The following is a 19,975-nucleotide window of genomic DNA, read 5'->3' as shown; positions in this document are numbered from 1 at the left end:
GGTAGTATCTTGGTATAACTTAAAAGTGTCAAGCTATTGTTTATAAATGCTGCTAAACACATGCGACTTTGAAGCTAAGTATTCAGACTCCCAGGTTTCACTTAAGTTGTCACAGCGGAAGCCTCTGTCGCATTGAGCGCAGAACAACAAGAGCAAGGCTCCCGTAGCCTCCGCTGACAACAGTGAAACCAAGTGTGACTGATGTGTAATTAAAGAGCTTCTCAGTAAAAACAAAAACTACAGTTTAATGGCTGCTGGCTGAAGAGGAGTAAGTACCAACAACCTTGGAAAATTAATGCTGATTGAAAATCTTGTATCTGAGAACTGTCGGCTTTTCGTGAGGAAAGAACTTTCTTTGTAGTTTGACCAATATGGATTTTTCATTTTATTTGGTGAAGTTTTGAAAAGATCTCAAAGACAGTGTAACCACATTCTCTTTACAGTGCCATCTCTTGTACCATGCTTCATATCTCAGGTATGTAATGACACATTACATACAGTTCAGTTTCAATTACAACATAACATTCACCCAAATTAGAGTCATGTGTTCTTTCAGCTAATACTGATGTCTGTCATTAGGTTTTCAGTATGCACAGTACATGGGCACCCTGTTGATTAGAAGAGATGAGCCTGATATTTAGTTTTTTGGAAATGTGATTATTATAGTCACTGGTCACAAAATGATTAAAGATTAAATACTTACTTAATACTGCATTTTTCCTGTGAAACATTTGACCATTTAATTATTTTAGGCCGACACAAGGGTTGGGAACCATCGCTGATTGACAGCATGTTGGCAACCTCATTCACCTGTCAATGTTCGGTTATGATAAACATAATTTCATTTTCATTTTACTATGGTATCATAACAAGCAAAAACCTTCTTTGAAGGCTCTCACTTCATAGGCTGACTGTCTACCGGTTTGCATATTGCTACTTGACAGGCTGCAGAACCAGCTTTCAGTGCAATACTAATATGGTGGAGTACAGATTTAAATAAAATTATTCTAAAAACAAAAAAAAACCAAACCAAAAAAAAAACAGGATGTTTGGACGATATTCATAAATGGGAACACCATGTCGCTCAGGTCGTTCTGTTACATTACATCGTGAGGATTGATGTGAAAAATGCCTGATGACACAAGGAAGAAGGAAAACAAGTACATGTGGTAGTTTAGTAAAATATAATAAGTGGTTTCAGTACGCGCTAGAACACAGAAATTCTCAGTCAATGATGCCCAGAGATTGGATGAGCAAACAGAAAGATTACCAGCTTTCTTGAAGTAACTGACAGGTGACAGCTTACCATCACAGCCACTGTAGTGATCCAGTCAGCTAGAAGGCATATTGTGTAACTGTGTGCAACATGCTCTATTTGAATCTGTCATAGCACTTTCATTTCAAATAACTCTCCTGTCTCTCTTTTGTCTTTGTATACTATTGGATATGTAATGAAGAAGAAATAAGAATAATGTAGAAAAGCTAAAATGACCACTTTTTACACTCTGAATTATTCAGGAAAGGTCAGTCTCACCCTGCTTATAAATGCAGCGTCAGTGCGAGGTGTGACTTGTGTTTTGACAGACTGCCACACTGTGATGGTGTGTTGCCCTCATCTCAGCGCCAGAGTTCACATCATCTTCCTGAATTATCCACCGGGAGCACGTTTCACTCATTCTGGGCTTAATTATGCGAAAAAACAACCTCTCCAAAAAAAAAAAAAGAGAGAGAGAGAGAGAGAAATTTGTCACCTATTTCTTTGGACTGAAAAAAAAAACAAAATGTGGACAGAAGTGCTGAGGTCAGGAGGAGTTTCAGAAAGGCCGAGTAAAGTCAGGCAGTGAGCTGCACAGTTTTCTCGCTAGTCAGTAATGAATGCTGTTACTCTAGAGAGAGAGGGAGTGAGAAAGAAAGAGAGAGGAGAGAGAGAAAGAGATTCAATGGGCCTGGCAAAGCAATGGGCCATACAGTTTATTTACATCAACAGGGAATCTGTGGAAGAAATGGACTATTAATCAACTGTACAATAGGGAACAATTGTGTCATGTCTGCATCAAACTTGCCCGGGGCTGCAGTGTGTGTGTGTGTGTGTGTGTGTGTGTGTGTGTGTGTGTGTGTGTGTGTGTGTGTGTGTGTGCGCGCGCCAGCAGCGTGAAGTGCAGTTAGCAATGATGCTAGCCAGGACTGGCGGTGCAGTGATAATGCCCAAGGAGAAGCTTCCCTCTGCCTCACTGGCTGCTCTATGAGCTAGCAGCTCCACCTCAGTCTGCATTCACTGACACTTAGTGTGAGTGGATCTGGGGCCGGTGGCAGCTCTGGTCTTATTTACTGTGCTGTTGAAAAGTCTCGCTCTGATAGTGGCCATAACTATAAATGTAAATCATGCTTCAAATTGCTTCCTTGTGATTCTATTTGTAGTTTGCAGAAACAAACATTTCGCCAGACAAGAGGAAGACTGTGTTTAACCCGCTATTTGTGGCCAGCACTGAAAGGCACTTGTGACCAGTCAATACCATTTGTTTTGGCACGAGAGGCCTTTCCCTCAGTGAGAAGCAGAGAAGAGAAGAGATGCAGCCAGGAGAGCTGCTAGTTCTGGAGGGGGGTATATTCATATCACATGCTCGATATTTAACTTGCCATCCTCCTCTACCCGAGCCCACAAGACAAGGAAATGAGCTGTGCATTTCCCCACACTGTGCTGCTGAATGTCCTAGTTAGGACCGTTTAATATTAATGGCTAGAAGAAAGGTGTTGCTACAAAATGATGCTCACAGTGTTTAAGCAGCTGATGCAGTGTTCTTAACCCACTGGGAGCTTAGTGGGCCATAGCTGAGTACTGGAAGGCTTCCAGATGGAATAATAGGGGCAAACTGTGTGATAGTAGGAGACCTGAGGAGACTGTCCTCATATTCCCTGTTGGTCCATTTGCTGCACTGTATGACCGGGTTCTTCACTGCTGAAGTAGCACAAAGGCCAGCAAGACCAGGTCAGAACTTCTTCCAAAGAAAAGAAGAAGACGACGAAGATAGATACACACAAAGTATTCTATCCATTCATTCTTGATTGATCTGTTTTCCTCATGTGCAACACGCTGTGACAGTCTCGTTGAATGGATGAGTCTGACGTCCTGCGGTGAAACTCAACTTGCTTTTGAAACCCTCGCCTACATCAAGCCACCACTGAAAAAAGCAACATCTTCCAGTGCAAATAAGAATAGTGGAACCTTACTGTTTGTATTAGGATTTTTTTTTAAGGCCTGAATATCAGTGACCACGAGTGCTATAATAATCCAATTTGGTAGAGAATACACATCTCAAATCCATTTGAGGGAAGAAAATATATACATCCTTTAAAACCAGATGATGCTTTGGTAATAAGACTGTAATTAGATTTTGCCAATAATGCCTGAAATGAAGCCAAGAACCTTCTTTTCTTTCCCTCCATATTCTTTGGCTGCATGACAAATCAAGTGCCTTGGTGGCTTTCATCTCTGTCTTGATGTAATTACTTATCCTGTCTATAAGCTAACCTACCATTGGCTCTTTGTTTATCACAGATGATCTTGTTTTAACATGAAATATAGCATTGGATCTCCCAGAATAAACAAACAGGAAGTAGGATGTCACAATGCTGGCCTGATGTCTGGCTCATCACAAATGAACTGCACGTGTGTTTTCATCTCAGTCTTGATTATGAATTCAGACTTAGATTTTGAATTCTTTTCTCCTGAAAATGTTTGAATCATTGATTATCTCTATTATTGTTATTACACTTTACAGATGCAGAAATTCTCACTACACCTGTCATTGATGACGCAAAATAACGATGAGTAATGAGTGTTTGAAATATTGATCAACTTACTTCACTGTCTGTGACATAGGAAGTGAAGTAGAAAATGAGGGAGGGATTTTGGTATGAAACAAACAAATGTGCTCCATGCTGCCACCACAAGGCCAGTTTTGTAACAGCTGCTGCAGACATTTTGACTTGTCATAACAGGAAAAGCACAGGTGAAACAGATTTCATTCACCTTGGCTCATTTCCATTAAGTCTTCCCAGTAAGTCCTCCTTGTGAGCCAGCATGCAAAAATACCAGGGCCTTGAGGTGGCTCACCTAAAATGAAATTCACTTGTCATTAATGTTATTAATTACACCTGTGTCTCTCCAGCTATGACATGCCAAAATGCCTGCTGTGAAAAAGATCTATTACAAAGCAGCCTCAACAATCTTATCAATCATATCTGTTCTACCTGTTTCAGTTTTGTAGTTCAGAATTTGAATAATGTGATGCAAAAGAAAGTGGTTGATAGCAACGCCACCAAACATCAGAGTGCTGAGACTTAAAAAATATCATCTGCAAAGGTGTTTTCTCTCTGTGTCAGGCAGTCTGGCTGCTCCGTAAAAGACAATGGCCACTTGTAGCTATTTATTTTTTAGTGTGTGCGCATGTGTGTGTTTTGACTGTGTTTTCCTTTGTGCCTCTTTTCTCTTTAGTGCCCTGATTCGGCATGCAAGCAGGATCTGCTGGCCTACCTGCAGAGAATTGCCCTGTACTGCCATCAGCTCAACATTTGCAGCAAAGTGAAAGCTGAGGTTCAGAACCTGGGCGGAGAGCTCATCGTGTCTGGGGTAAGTCTATCCATACAGAACAGCACATGGCCAGCTCCTTTATCACTTGCACTCTAGATAGGCTTTTAGGCTTGAGTCGCCAGACTTGGTCAATTTAAGGCAATTTTTATGCTCTGCACTGCGGGTGTGCAAACCTTTTAGTTCAAGGTCACGATGAAGCTTGGAAGACCAGATGAAGGGTCATGCATATTAAGGCTGATGCAATTATTTCAGACCGATTACCATCTAATAATACTAGAAAGATGCACCACAGGCTTTTTTCCATTTGTATTTTTCATGCCTCATGAACCCTATTATCACTGTTTAAAGTAAAATCATTTATCCCATATTGCTTGCCTTTGACATTTAAACTTTTAATCATTGTTGTTTTTTCCTTTCAGTGCATAGAAAATATACATTCAATGTTGTCACCAGTGCCGTGCAACACAATCAAGCCGTCTTTTCGTTCTTAAAAAATATTATTTTATATCTTGAAAGATAAAGAGGACACATGGATACATTTGCGGGATATTTTGTATTTCCAAGCTTAGTATGAATGAAAAAATATTGATTAGTTTGACCAGAGTTAAGTCCTCATATTCCGTCACCTCTTCTATATATTCTTTTAAAATTACATTTCAGTTGAAATATGAGAAATCCATCTGCAAAGCTAACATATGATTTTGTTGAGGGATTTCATCTCTTCATGAAATACTCTATGGTTCAAACAAAGGGAGAGTTATTGAAGACAAATGTTCCAGCCACAGTCAGATGCACTGTAAATATTAGATGTTCATTCTGTCTCAACATAATCATGTGGTGAACTGTCCCTCAAAAACTTGATCAAAACTAAACTTTTAGGGGACATGTATTTTATATAGTTAATTGTATGTATGTGTGTTTTTTGTGATGCCCCCAGTCCCTCACACAGTATTCTTCCTGAGGGTCTGTACTGATACTGACCTGATTAAACTGATGTGGCATTAAGTCAGTCTTCATTTACTGTATATAGTGCAAAATCACAAGTTTGGATTTTACAATCTTTAGGGACATATGATGCGCTCTATCCTTAGACCCACAAAACTCCGATAAGGAAGACCTCCTAAAACAAATTTAAACTGTAAAAGATAGAACAATGAACAGACAGACATGCTGTAGAGTACAATGAACCACATAACTGTAACACAGCTTTCTAAACTTTACGAAACAATATAATCAAAAAATGTATAACTTCAGTAGAATGTTGATATGTTCCACCAAGAAGTAAAATAATGTGTAGCAATATCCTCATTTAACTAAAACAGTCCAGTCAGTCATATATCATGCTACATACAGATTTTAAATGGACAAAAAGTATTATGTTTCAGCCATATGAATTATGGTATCAGATTTTCTATCAGGATAGAAAAAGTGGAATCAGTGCATTCCCACAGTTCTGTCTATACAGAACTTCCTTATTAACGTTCTTAGTTTGATTTATTCCTCTAATTAAAATCAGACTTTTATCTTTGCTTTGGGTTTCTGTGCATCTGTGTTGATACAGTTCCTCCTGGTTTCACAAGACTCTATTATAGTTTGTCTTATATGAGATATGTGCGGCCTGCTGAGATTTTAACCTTTTCATGGTGGCCAGCTGGAGTCCGCACTCATCAAATCTGCACAGCTGACTCGTCTCAGCGTGGGGTAGGAGGAGGCCCACTGGCCGCCGACCCTTAAATGTCAGCCAAACAAAACAGACGGAGACCGAGGTACACCTGACCCCTGCCTCTGCTAATTAAGAGCTGCTAAAATAAGATGTCATATAGCGAAGGCCATGTTTTTATCCTGCTTAATTACCAGTTGCGGCACAGATCTCCTAGGTATTGTAATGTAGATGATACAGTCTGTCCTTAAGTGCTTGTTGAGTGCACGAAAATATTTGCACTTTTTCTCTTAATAGACTTTTTTGACTTGACCCATGGCGTTTCTTTCTTTCCCCTCCAACCATCCTTGCCCTCTTGTAGCTGGATAGTGCCACCTCCCTGATCCAAGCAGCCAAGAATCTAATGAACGCAGTGGTGCTGACTGTAAAGGCATCTTATGTAGCCTCGACCAAGTACCAGAAGGTGTACGGAACAGCGGCGGTTAACTCGCCCGTGGTCTCATGGCGCATGAAGGCCCCTGAGAAGAAGCCGCTGGTAAAAAGGGAGAAGCCCGAGGAGTGCCAAACGCGTGTGCGACGAGGCTCCCAGAAGAAACACATCTCCCCTGTCCAGGCCCTCAGCGAATTCAAGGCCATGGACTCCTTCTAAGGGGGGGAAGAAAAAAAAAGAAAGAAAGGAAAAAAAAAGTCATGCTTATCCAAGAAAAACAACAAAACATGACGCTGACAAGTTGAAGAAAAAGTCCCTTTTTACATTGTGTTAACCCACCTCTGTTTGCCCTGTGTGTGCTTGGTGACACCTCAGGAGGACTACAGTACATATTAAACTGCCACACTGCGGCTCCTGTGAACACTGTGGGCCCCGTGGTTCACAGACAAGCCAGCACCCACCCAACACTATTTATCGATCTTTATTGTAGCTTAATATGTGAGAGCCAAAATGTGACACAAACACGACTACTTTTGAAAATATGGGAGTCAAAAGAAAAAAAGAGACATATCAGAAGAAGGAAAAGTGGCATTTAAAAAAAAATTGTGGCAGTTGATGTTCTAGCTATATCATTAACGTGCTACTGACTGGCTGCTTGTATACACATTTAAACTGTCTGAATGGAAATCCTGAATGGTAAAATAGAGGAGTTATGCTAAAGGGAATGTATCAGTGTTGGTATGCTCCCTCTTGATATATATTTTTTTTTTTTTCAATTTGAATGTTAACCTGTAGTGCTAGGAATAACTTATGTTTAAGATACCTGGAAGTGTCGGCATTCAAGTAGTTTCCTTGTTCCTGATGATTATAATAATAATAATAATTATTATCCATATGGTGTTTTTTTTCCAAAGCACACTTATGGTCTATTGTATTGCCTTTTTAAATTCATTTATTTAATTATTACATCACTAACTATGATGACCTTGATTGGAAGTTGTGTAGCGTATAATTATAGACAGAGAGGTTTGACTAGTTGTGGTTTGCTCAGAGAATAGAAATCCCTGCATACAGTACCTTTATATTCACCCTTCTCTAATAAATCCCTCAACTTGACCCTCAAAGTTCCACGTGTCTTTTCTGTCACATTTTCAGCATTCTGCAGTAGCTGCTTTATCAATCTGTGAGGGAGCATTACAGCAGTGACTCATTTTATTAATCCAAACGATCTGACATAATCATTAGAGATTACCTTGCAAGACCTGCAGATGAAAAGATTCCAGAGGAGGAAAAAAAATCTATTAGAACTAAAAGCTTACAAGAACAGGTATATTGATTCAGGGTCACAGGTCAAGGCCCATTACTTTGCTGTCACGTGAGGTAATTGGTCTTAGGTCAGCACCGTTAGTGCTGCCCTCGTCGTATTTGGCCAGATTTTTCTCATAAACAGTCCACAATACCTGCCACAAATTATAAGTAATGATTTGATGTACAGTATATGATACTATTTTAGGCATTCTAATTGTGTGGCTCTAAGGACGGTCAGTCTGTCCATCACTTTGGTCCAAACTGGTCCAACTATCACTATCTAGTCAAGTCAATTTTATTTACTTAGTGCCAATTCACAACAGAAGTTATCTCAAGGCACTGTACATATAGAGCAGGTGTAGACCGTACTCTATGTAAAATTTACAGAGAGAGACCCAACAGATCCCACCATCACTGGATTTGCCATGAAACTTTCCTCCAGAGCTACTATGAGGTTGACATTTGAGGTTTCTCTGGTATCTCAACAGTTGTGGGATGGATCATTAATAAAGTTGGTACAAATATTCATTGTTCCCAGAGGATGAATTGCAATAACTTTGTTGATCATTTAACTCATCTAGCACCATTATCAGGTCAACATTTTAATTGTCTAAGACTTTGGTTTATGACCAAATACCTGCAAAACTAATGATGTTCCCATCAGCCTCTTCTGCACTTTGTGTTTAGAGACTCTTACATCGTGTCTGAAATCGTTCCCTATCCACTATAGTATGCACCACAGTAGACTTACCCCCCACCATTTTAACTGTGTGTCTGAATAGTACACTTAAAATCTAAACAATGGAATTTAAAGGGGAGTCCATAACATGCAGACTTCAATGCATTTTATAGATGACTGTCTGAAATATCTCACAGTAGAGTAGCGACAGTACTGAGTGTCTATTATAAAAGAAGTGGGGAGATTTCAGACATGGTCTAAATGTTATTATAGTTCCTTGAAGAACAGTTTGCCTCTTAGGTTGTCATCCATCTAATGAGGAGTTTAAGCTGTATCTCTTTCTCATGCTCTCGAGTTAAGTGCTGAGTCTGTGTCAGGTATATAAGCCTGTATTGACCACTGAAGTCCTTGTCAATCTCTCTTAAGCCAGCTGAGATGCTGAGGGAAGGACAGGTGTATTGGAGAAAGAGGAAGAGCGGTTAGAGAGCTCAGGCTCAACTGAGGCCTGAGACATCGCCAGTCAGCAAAGGCAAGAAACCCCACAATGCTCTGGGCTCTGAATACAAAAGTCTGATATCTCCAAAGGCAAAGAGTCATCGGTGTGTATACTACAAATGTGACATTTATAAAGCTTGTCTTGTCTTTGGGAAAGCACTGAGACCTGGCTGCAACCTCCCTTCATGCCAAGTGGTTCCAGTGAATTAGTTCATTTTAAGAGACGGCACAATGCATTCCTTTTAGAAAGCCGCTCTATCGAGCCCCTTACAGGCATCACTGGCACACCCTGCCATTGAAACACAGAGAGCAAATCAATTGATTGCTTAATATGACCTTGATCTCTCATGAGTCAAATCAAAGGCATCGACAAGGATAATCGCCCCAATAGGGGCTCAGGCGACACTAGATTAGATAATTTAGCGGTTTAGTCACTGGTAATGAATAAGGCTCTTTATGTACCTACATTGTACCACTAATGGCCACTCAACACAACATGCATCAGGCATCCGTGCATCTCCAAAGTGCCCTGTGTTTAGGAAACAGGGCCACGGGGGAGAAGTTGTAACACAGTCCACTTAATGGAGAGATTAATTCCTGGCTGTGGTGCTGTCTAACTACAATAATCCCTGTGTGTATCCATCGCTACCACCCAAATAAAACATGACATGATGGCTGACAGCCTGTTCTCTTTTAAAATTAAAAAGAAATAATTAAAATGAAATAATGAGGGTAGCAGAAATGCCACTGCAGTGTAGGATATTAATACTTTGATTTGAAGAGATGTCTACATGGGATGTGCTGTATTAAAAAGATTAAAACAGAGTTCTAATCTAGTTAAACAAACCTCCCTCAGACCAACTATAAAAATAGACGGAGAGGAAAATGACTTAAAAGTCCCAGAGGCAGAATGGTGATGAACAGCATACAACCAGCTGCTGCAGTATGGTTTTTTTGGCTTTCGGTCTCTAGTGTCAGGCGCCTTCTGACACTGAACACACAAGAGATGCTGCCATCTGCACAGATGGACATCGGCGCTGTAAAGGGACTTTTTTTTATTGGCTGCAGTTGCTTTATAACACAACATGAAAATTAAATCAGAGAAAGTGGAGTTGAATCATCTTTATTTGACCTGATGAGTGTCTCTTTTTACCCATTCACCAAAGTGTTGGAAGACCATGAAGCTTATCAAGTGAACAGAAACATTTTTTTGGAGAGATAGCTGAAGTGTCCTTAGCTCTAGATTTTTTGTTTTGTTTGGATTTCTTTATATGGGCAAAAATCATTTGTGATTTAACACCCATTTGTAAATATTTGCAGTGGAGGATTAATGTCAGCTTGAAGCAATTGACATATTACTGCTACAAAACCATTGCAGACACTTTTGGGAAGATATGAAATGAAAACTATGGCTTTGACTTACCTCTTTATTCATTCAGAATTTTAGAAGTTCTTCCAGGAAAGAGTCAAACCTGTTTCTAATTCTAATTTTCTCATGCAAGCCGTCAGGTGGTGAGAGTCCAGAAATTTCATGATCTCTGAATGCTGGGGTATGCTTTGCAAAAGTCTGGGTAACACACACACACACACACACACACACACACATTGCTCATTTTAAAGCCTTATGCCAGTAATTCTTTTTGCATGCTTCCTTCTGCTCTAAACTCAACTCCTTGAATGTGTCTGAGGAGGTCAAGTGGGCATGGCATTTCACTGTGCGCTGCCCAGATTCAGACTCCACTGTCTGACTCATTCTATGCTTTCAATCTGAAAATCCAGACTGGGAGGATGTAAATGGTTTTTGGCCGTACAGCCAATGATTAAAGCAAAAATGTGATCCTGGTAGACGGCCGATAATCCGACCATTCCCCCGGCACAATGTTTCAATCTCTCTGAGAATATGAAAAGGTCCCACCAGCACAGGCTGGGACAGTCACAGCTGAGAAAAAAGTCTTTAGGCCTGGTTGCAGTGGCACACCAAAATTCATCCTCACAGCTTTGCAAAATATTTCATCAAGAAGCTTTAATTTGTGTCGAGGAGACTACTGTAGCTGTGAGCTAACTGCTAATGCACCAGCCATCTGAGAACATTCTAGCCTAGCACTAATCAATTAATAGCTCCCTGTGCTTCTTTCTATTCTCTCTGTGCCCTTTACTCTCCTGTGGCAATTTGCTGTTGTGTTTGGACATTGCTAATTCAATAAAGAGATATTACAAAGGGGGTAAACAAAACTCTTCAAGCTAATGAGTTTGCTAACAGCCAGTCTAAGTTAGCGAGCATGTTAGCTTAGCGGCTAAATAAATTTATCCTGCTAGCTTCACTGTGAGGATGTTTTTCCATGACCCACCTGCCTCTTACAGTCCTACTTATTTCCACAGATCAATACCATAATAAGGAAGCTGTCAGGGAAGTGCTAGTATTGAGTGAACAAAAATGTGATTTGCACAAAACCAAACAGAGGGATATGATTTCATTTTATACATGGGTCTAGTTTGCAAACTACATCAAGTCCATTAAGTCCATCACCAGAGGTCTGAGGTCCTGCAGCACCAGCCTCCACAGAAGCCTTCATAATGTGCACAGGTGCTGTAAAACCACTGCCGCCTGGCTGGCTCATGTTCTGTACACTCTGGATGCTGTCAGCGGCAGCTGCCTTGCTCAGGCAGAACCTCCCCAATTACCTTCTCACCTGGATGGCAGTGATGGACAGTTGGGGGAAGAGAGGGCAGGGGCCGCAGCGCTGTCTCCAGGTGTAATGGACAGTGTACTGTTGGGTGAAGAGTTTGGAAGGGGACCAAGGCCATAGTGTTGTGTTGACCTTTAGAGTGATGGACAGTTTGGGGATAGGGGGGCTGTTATTTTGTCAGTTTCATTCTTGTCAGTGAAGGAGGGAAGGAGGGTGAGACATGGCCCTTGTGAGTGAGGGGTGGGTGGTTGTAAGTGGCGTCCCATTAGGGCTGTGTGTTGAGGTGGGTGGTGATACCTGGCCTGGGGTCTTCCTGTCACACCTTTTGAAAAACAGGTTTAAAGAAGGTTGACAACACCGGTGTGCATGGTGCATGCTGATTTGCTACTTGCAGAGATAAACAACTTGGCCACTGGCTGTTTATTCATTATGGTTCAATATTAAAATAGTATTTTGAATTATGAACTATACCTTTTCACTTGCAGGTGATTAATTCATCTTGGTTCAATCACAAACTGAGGTCGCCACCTGTTTTCCATAAACACTTGTTTTGACTGACTCGTAATTATACTCTTCAATTAGAACATTTAGTCTGTTAATCAGCAATGACTCACAGTCTTAGGAATAAACAGATTTTCACCTAATTGTCTCTCCCTGTTATATCTGGTCATCCACAGCTGTTTATATCAGCAGTAGATCTTCAGGAAAAGCAGCAGTAAGCCAGGATTAAAGGTAAGATCAGTGGTTCACCACTCCACTTTATCCATTGAGTGTGATCTCCCCACTGAAACTGTGAGAGAAGCAGTGTGTAGTGACCAGTGCCTGTTACAGTGACAGTAGCTTACACATGAAACCAGTGTCAACATTGTTTATAGAAGGTAATTCGATGTAGTTTGATCCTGACTTAGTAGCTTACTTCTTAAGATGAAATGAATGGTCTGTGCTTGTCGCCTGTGCCTGATTTCATCAGACATGTCTTGTAAATTAAACAATCTTTTGACAAAAATCTCACCACAAGGTCCTTTTAGATACTGTTCTGGAGCTTTTGATCATATCATATGGTTTTTATCAGCAGATGGAGTATACCCACTTGTCGTGGAACAGCATGTTCAACTTGTGTGTGTTTCAATCTTTCTTTTTCTTTTATTTTATATTTATTTTTATTTATTTATTTATTTTTACATTTATTTATTTATTTTGACCATGGAGACAGCAGCTGATAGCATTATGAGAGATTTCAATCATCACCATCAACACCAGCAGTCAACAAAAACAACCACTGTGTGTATGTATGTTTTTTGGCAGCCGACAAACACAGTGGGCCAATGTCTGCAGTTTTCTTAGGGTTTGATACAGACTAACAGAATATTCTATTACAGGAAATATTCTACATTTTTTTGGGGGAAAAAAAACACTTATTCACTTTCTTGCTGAGAATTCGATGACACAATTGATACCACTCTTATATTTGTCCATTGAATATTAAGCTACAGCAGCAAAATGTTAATAAGTGAGATTTAAAGGTGCTGGTAGGTGGAGCTTTCTTTTCCATTTGACAGACCCAGGCCACTTGTTTCTCCAAGTTTCCAGTCCTTATGCTAAGCTATGTGAAACAGTGACTGGCTTCTTCACATCCTCTTCACATCATGCATGATACTGCAACACAAATAACAGCAGCTTATGAAGGCTGTTAAGGCTAAGTGAAGAAAATTACATTTTTCGTTCAAGGAAGCTGCATTATAGTACACATATACAGTATGCTGTAATAACTTAGAATGTATTTTTTTCATGTTCAATGATGAATGGATTATGCAATAAGATGTTATTATACTATTACTATTACTGTTTGACCCTGTGTTTTCTTCAGATCAATGTCCAGAAGCTGGGTGCTCATTTCACTGTCAGCAAAGTTGCGGTGAAATGAAACTGATGTGAAATAATGCTGTGATAAAAGTTGATGATATCAGTAGCTTACAGCATATGACTGGTACACGCACAACTGATGCAGCTCATTATTTTTAACAGCACCACCTTGTCTCATCTGTTAGCCCCTGCTTTACACATTCAACCTGCAGTGTGGCAAACTTGAAACCATTTGCACTGTTGATAAACTAAAAACAAAAAAATATCACTATCACCAATATTTGCAAATCAGGAATGCTAGCTTTAGCAGTCAATGCCTCCTCAATTTGTATATTGCATTTTAGAGATCTTACATTGTTTGGGTGTTCTTTTGTATTTCAGATGTGATGTACTTTTTAGATGTTTTTGTTACATCAACTACTATAATACTTTATTCAAGTATCTTTTACTGTATGCCTTGGCCACATCTCAGTGTGCATTCAAAAGTTTTGTGTTCTGAGCTGTAAAAATGATAATGACAGCATGGTCCAGAGGGCACCAAAAAGAAATGTCTTGATTTTGATCACCCATGACCCAACTTCTCATACAACAGCAACTTATCTATCCAGTACATTACTGAATGTGGAAGTAACAGCTTCCAAGATTATTAGGCCCCGTTGGAGGTCTGCACACTATTGAGTGCTTTCTTCTTTTATTTTGCATTTCACCAGATGGTACCTTAATGAGCCAAAGCTGTCACTGTTAGAATTACACAGTGCAAGGGCTATAGTAGCAAAGAGTAAAACACCCTTTGCAAATTTGAACAAGGTCATAATAAAGTGGTCAGCAGTCGCCCAAAGTGGCTGCAGAAGCAACTTGATTTATGTCTGTCTGTAATTGAATGAGGATCGAGAGAGTAACCTCTACTAAGCCTGAGCCTTAGCCAGTCAGAGGGAAAAATTCTATCACATATGAAGGATGTGGAGGGAAGAGTTATTTCCTTCCGTCATCGACTATTATCATCCCTACAACTATTAACTCTATAGCCTACCACTAACATTAGCTTTCAAAGAGAGTGGACATGCGAGGAGCCTATCTGCTGGAGTCCATATTTACCCATCAGGAGGGTTGTGCTTTTCACAGAGGTTAAAGAGTGGATAAGAAGTGTTTGACTGATGAAATTTTAAACATTTCTCTGCCTGGTCAGCAGCTTTTTTATGGGTTTTTCTGCTGTAACAGTAAAACACAGAAAACTACTGATAATAAATCAAGCTGTGATATAAAACCACTTGTTTTAATGTTTCATCAAATAATGAGTTTTCTGCACAGGCAAAGGATTCACGTGCTGAAAGTGATATTAGTGTCACGTGGGGCTGGAGTTAAAGACTGGAGGAGGAGGATATTGAACCAGAAATGTCTGTACCCAGCTTTGTGCAAATAAATGTAATTAGGAGATGTTGAGATATCTGACTGGATATGTGACAAGACTCACCCTGCTGGTGGCACTACATTAAAAGCAGGGTCTTACTACAGGTGTTGGGATTCATCCTCTGGGAACCACGAACGTCTGCTCAAAATTCCATTACAATCCCTTCAGTACTTTTGAGATATCTAACTCTGGGTCAAAGTGGAATTACCAACCAAATGATACTGCCATCAGCAGACCCATGCCACCGGTGTGTTAAATACAAACTATAAATGCATGCAGAATTAAGAAAAATATATCTATTAAACATCTCTCTCTCTCTCACTCCCTTTAAATAAAGCTCTATTTTAATTCTGCTTTTCAATTTGGCTTCTAATTTGGGGTAGCCCTACAGTACCTATAAGTTTTTGAACAATTCTGATTTCCAATTTATTTTAATGTAATCCTTTACTGGTTTTGACGGGTGTCATCATTCAACATTTTATTAAATCTCATTTTACATAGTTTTAATAGGTATTATGGAGGTCTATGGACCGCGTATGTGCTTGAAAAGTCGCATTCATGAATAAAATCTCCCGTTTTCTTCCGCAAGTTGGGGCGGAACTCAAACTGCATCTTTGTTGACTCAGGTAACAATAAATGTGACAGGAAGTAGATGACGCAATCACGCTTAGCGGCGAAAGTAATTTAACCGCAAGCTAACGACAAAAACAGACCGTGGAAACTGTTTTTCTTGAGACCCTGAGACTACACCAACAATTTGGAGAACACGTGATGCAACACACAAATAAATAATCCGGTAACAAGTTAAATGCAACAAGTGAGGAAAAACACCTGTAGGAACCGAAATCCGTCCGGGCTAATTAAGCTAACACCTGAGCCAGGTGTAGCCTCCACCTCCTCCATCACCACCACCGGCTGCCTCTACCACTATGCTGGGGCCGAATTCAGTGTTATGTTCAGCATCACCCAGTTTTATAAAGGTTACCGGTGCTTATTTATGAGGTTATGGTATTAAATACATCGGCTGACATAACTTCACAGTCCTGGGACTAATGCTAGCCCACTGCCAGGAGATCAGATGAGCCACTCTGCTAATCACTGCAGCTTCTAACTGCGACGTGTTAAAGTGCTTTTTAACACACACGAACAAGAAAGCTAAAGAAAAACTTCACACAGAGAGGGTCCAGTTGGTGCAGATGACCTTTCAGGGAAACCTGCAACAGGAACAATAACTGATGGATATTATATTGAGATGGTGACAGTCAACGACTTCTACTATTTTTAATGGTAAGTGAGGTTTTATTTATATTATAATGATTATTATGAACGACGCTGAAGCTAGCTTCTGATAGCTTTTAATTAGTGAGTTAAGGGAAACTTAAATGACACTGCTGAATAACCAATTCTTGTTTGATAAAGTAAAAGCCTTAGAAGCCATTTTCAGATTTGTGAAACCCGCAAATGTGGAGTCTAACTTCACCGTCGTTCATTACAACCACTGCCATTACTGTGCATTTTGTGCTATAGATGAAGTTGTGCATTGGCTGTATCTGCATCTGTGAGCGTTTATGTTTTGTCCATGCAGCTGGCTGCTGTGCATGGTGTCGATCTGATTTGTGTACTGCAGTATTGGTTAGCTAAGTGCATGCATGTTTGTGTCTTTCTGCGTTATGTTGTTGCTACTGTTCAAACTGCATTCAGCGACACGCGGACTGGTTCGGTCTCGGTGTTCATTTCTTAGCATTCTGGTTTTCTTGTTCAACCGATTCATAACCTGTGTGTAAACTTGGCTGCCAGTTGTTTTATGCGCCTTCACCCTCGAGCAGTTATGTGACGTTACTAAAAATATTTATTCAAGTATTGTGCTTGAGTAAATTTTTGAGGTATTTGTACTTGCGTGTTTCCATTTTGTACTACTTTATACCTTCATGCTATATAGTTCATGATGATTTAGAAGCAAAGGTTTTATTGTACCTTTTTTATTCCACCACATTCATTTGACAGCTAGCTATTAGTTACTTTGCAGGTGCAGGTTAGTAATCCAGCAGTATTTAAAGTAAATACATTTAGACCCACCTTTACTAGCTGCAGCATTGAAGTGATGTACACATTACTGCATCAGTACTTACAGCCCAATAATGTTAAACATTCTGAATTGAGTACTTTTACTTTTAGTACTGTAGGTGTATTTTGCTAAATGCAAAATAATTTTGCAGTTTTACCCAACAAAAATTCTGAGTACTTCTTTCACAATTGCTGCCAAGTGGTAGTCTGACAGCCATTATGGTGTATCTCCTTCACCTGATCATATGGCACCATTTACTCAAAGCATAATTCATTTACATTATCCTTTCCTCATTCACTAGGAGTCTGATGTACCTCTTTTTCTCTTAACCTCACTTAGTAACTTGTCCTGCTAATTGTATATGAGCAGTTTAAGAGAAAAACTGTTTTCAGCTTCAATAATGATACAGTTTTTATTGTTAAATCCAGGTCACTTAGCCACACCCACCATAAAAAGTAATGTTGATGGTAGTGAAGCCTATTAGGTTCCTTCAGGCATACACTTAGTGTTGTCTATGGCCCAGGTGATGAAAACCAGACCCTTCTACCTATTTTATATACAGAAAACACATGTATGATGTCGGTCTTTTGATCGCATATACAGCCCACGTTTGTTCCATTCATATGACTGTTTTCATAAGACACCTCTCTCCTGAGGCTTTTTTATGGCCTTTCCACTTAGATGCCTTCTCTGTGTCCTTCTTACATTTTTCCCTTTATAGACCAACTGAGTGCTTGCATTAATGTTGTTAAAATGTCAGTAACATTCAATTAAATACCTATCACTAATAGAAATGCCTGTTTGCCAAAGCCAAGCGGTGTCCGACCTGCACTGAACCCAGGCTGGATGATGCATGTAGACCCATTGAGATTGACCGCCAATGCAGGTATAAGCTGTGTACTGCGTCAGCCTGAAAGGGCTATAACAGGATCTATCCTGACCTTACACTCCATTAACCTTACTGCTTATTTGAGCAGCGTACATGCTTTTTTTTCCCTAGTCTTTTTTTTTCCTACAGAGAGATAAAGGTTTAGTAATGTCCTAAGGCTTTATATATCATCACATAAAAACAGACCCGTTGTGACTGATTCCATTGGCGTCCCATTAAAATGAACCTTGCCAAACCTTGAATCTAATACAGAGTCAGTTTTCACAGCATGCTACTGTCACGTTAGCCAGTGCCTAATTCTGTCTAATTGAGTAATGACAACAAGTCTGCATAGTGACACCTCCACTGCAAGGTCAGTCCAAAGCGTTGCCAGCTTCACACAGAGAAACTGAGTCAAGCCCACTCGTACCACAGAGCGCGCAGCGGGAGAGATCCCCAAATCCAATAAATCTAACTGCAGGTATCAAACGCACACATGTGCAGAAATGCATACACAAACACATACTCACACACAGACACAGACACAGGCACACTCTAACTTCAGTGTTGGTACAAGCCAGATTCTACAAGGGGGGTGTAGTGGCTTCCTGGTTGGTGTTGTATCATTACTGTAAGAAGCATCTGAACTGATTCATGGGCTTTTTTGTGTGGTGTTTGCATCAGCCCTTATTTCTGCCATTACTCTCTTGATTTCAAAGACACTCAAGTTCACTTAAAGGAGAAACTCTAAATTGTCCTGAAATGGATTGTCTGCCTTACCTTTGTGATTGTGCAAGTACAAATAATATACAAGTGCATTATTTTTTGTGCCCCAGTGACCACAGGGATAACAGTGCATATAATACCAGGTAGTCTTTGGCCTCTTGTGCTGCTGTAGCTCTGTCCAAACTCTGCTCCAACTGGACAGTTGTGTTTTGATGCCTCTTTACTACACTGCAGGTTATTTCCTTAGAACACATTACCTTTGTTTACAACCTTTTTGAAATGCTGTACACGTTGTGGAAATTGTTTTAATACAAAAATGATGCCTGAGCTGGAAAGACGGATTAGCATTATGGTACTTAATCTGCACTGGAAAGAATCCTCACTACACTAGTGGAGTGTCGTTGTAACAATGTCTGCATAAAGTTGAGAGTTTCTCAACTTTCCCCAATAGTGCAAATCTCTGTAGCTCAGCAGGCAGTGCCCAGCTGCAAGGCCAAGCTCCATTCACATTAATAGCAGACTATCTCTCTCCCAGCCTTTTTTTTTTTTTTTTACTTACGTGTGAATAGTCCACAAGGCTCCAGCCTTGAGCTGCTGTGGCCCAGGTACACGTCTGGCAGGGGACCTTTGTTGCATGTCACTGCCCATCATTGCTCCCTCCTCATTGCCTGTGATCTCTCTACTGTCGATTATCAGTAAAAGGCACATTTAATTAGCAATTTACAGATTTCTGTGTGGACTGCAGCATGTCAAACTCAGCTCATTTTAGAAAGCCACGTGTATGGATGGTGTGAGGTGCACACATTCTCAGGCCTGATTATGTTTTCAGAAATACAACTTTATGTGAGGGAAATACATGTTTTTTTGGGTGTATGTGAAAATTTGATTAATGAAAACATATGTTTATTGTTCCCTTGTCATTATGCATTTTAAATCTTCCATACATAGCTGCCTGCCTTCAGCTCAGTACTGTTACAGAGAAAAAACTATAGCTTGTCTACAGCTCTTACTGGAGTTCAGTGGGGAAAGAAAATGAACCACACAACCAGAGGCTCCAAATGTCAGCTTTGGCCCTTATGTTGTGTCTTTGTTCAGGTATAATGAAAAAGGTTGCCATGTCAGAATCTTGGGTTCAGTTGAAGATACTCATGAGGAAATGTGGACAATAGTACCATCTCTCTGTTTGTCCATTGAT

General features: G+C 40.1%; 1 protein-coding gene and 1 long non-coding RNA gene across 2 annotated transcripts in view; both read left to right on the top strand.

Moving 5' to 3' along the window:
* The window catches only part of ctnna2 (catenin (cadherin-associated protein), alpha 2), a 296,082-nt gene extending 288,285 nt beyond the window's left edge, over positions 1-7,797 (top strand). The window contains exons 17-18 of the mRNA XM_018695805.2: positions 4,496-4,630; positions 6,613-7,797. Coding sequence (XP_018551321.1) covers positions 4,496-4,630; positions 6,613-6,900 — 423 coding nt within the window. The 3' untranslated portion in view covers positions 6,901-7,797. The remainder of the gene's footprint in view (positions 1-4,495; positions 4,631-6,612) is intronic.
* A 7,960-nt stretch (positions 7,798-15,757) lies between these two features.
* The window catches only part of LOC108896527 (uncharacterized), a 58,376-nt gene continuing 54,158 nt past the window's right edge, over positions 15,758-19,975 (top strand). The window contains exon 1 of the long non-coding RNA XR_001963130.2: positions 15,758-16,408. This is a non-coding gene — a long non-coding RNA (uncharacterized LOC108896527). The remainder of the gene's footprint in view (positions 16,409-19,975) is intronic.

This window comes from Lates calcarifer, linkage group LG5 (assembly GCF_001640805.2).
Source record: "Lates calcarifer isolate ASB-BC8 linkage group LG5, TLL_Latcal_v3, whole genome shotgun sequence".
Lineage (NCBI taxonomy): Eukaryota > Metazoa > Chordata > Actinopteri > Centropomidae > Lates > Lates calcarifer.
The sequence above is the reverse complement of the archived record's forward strand: the minus strand, read 5'-3'. Positions and strand labels throughout refer to the sequence as shown.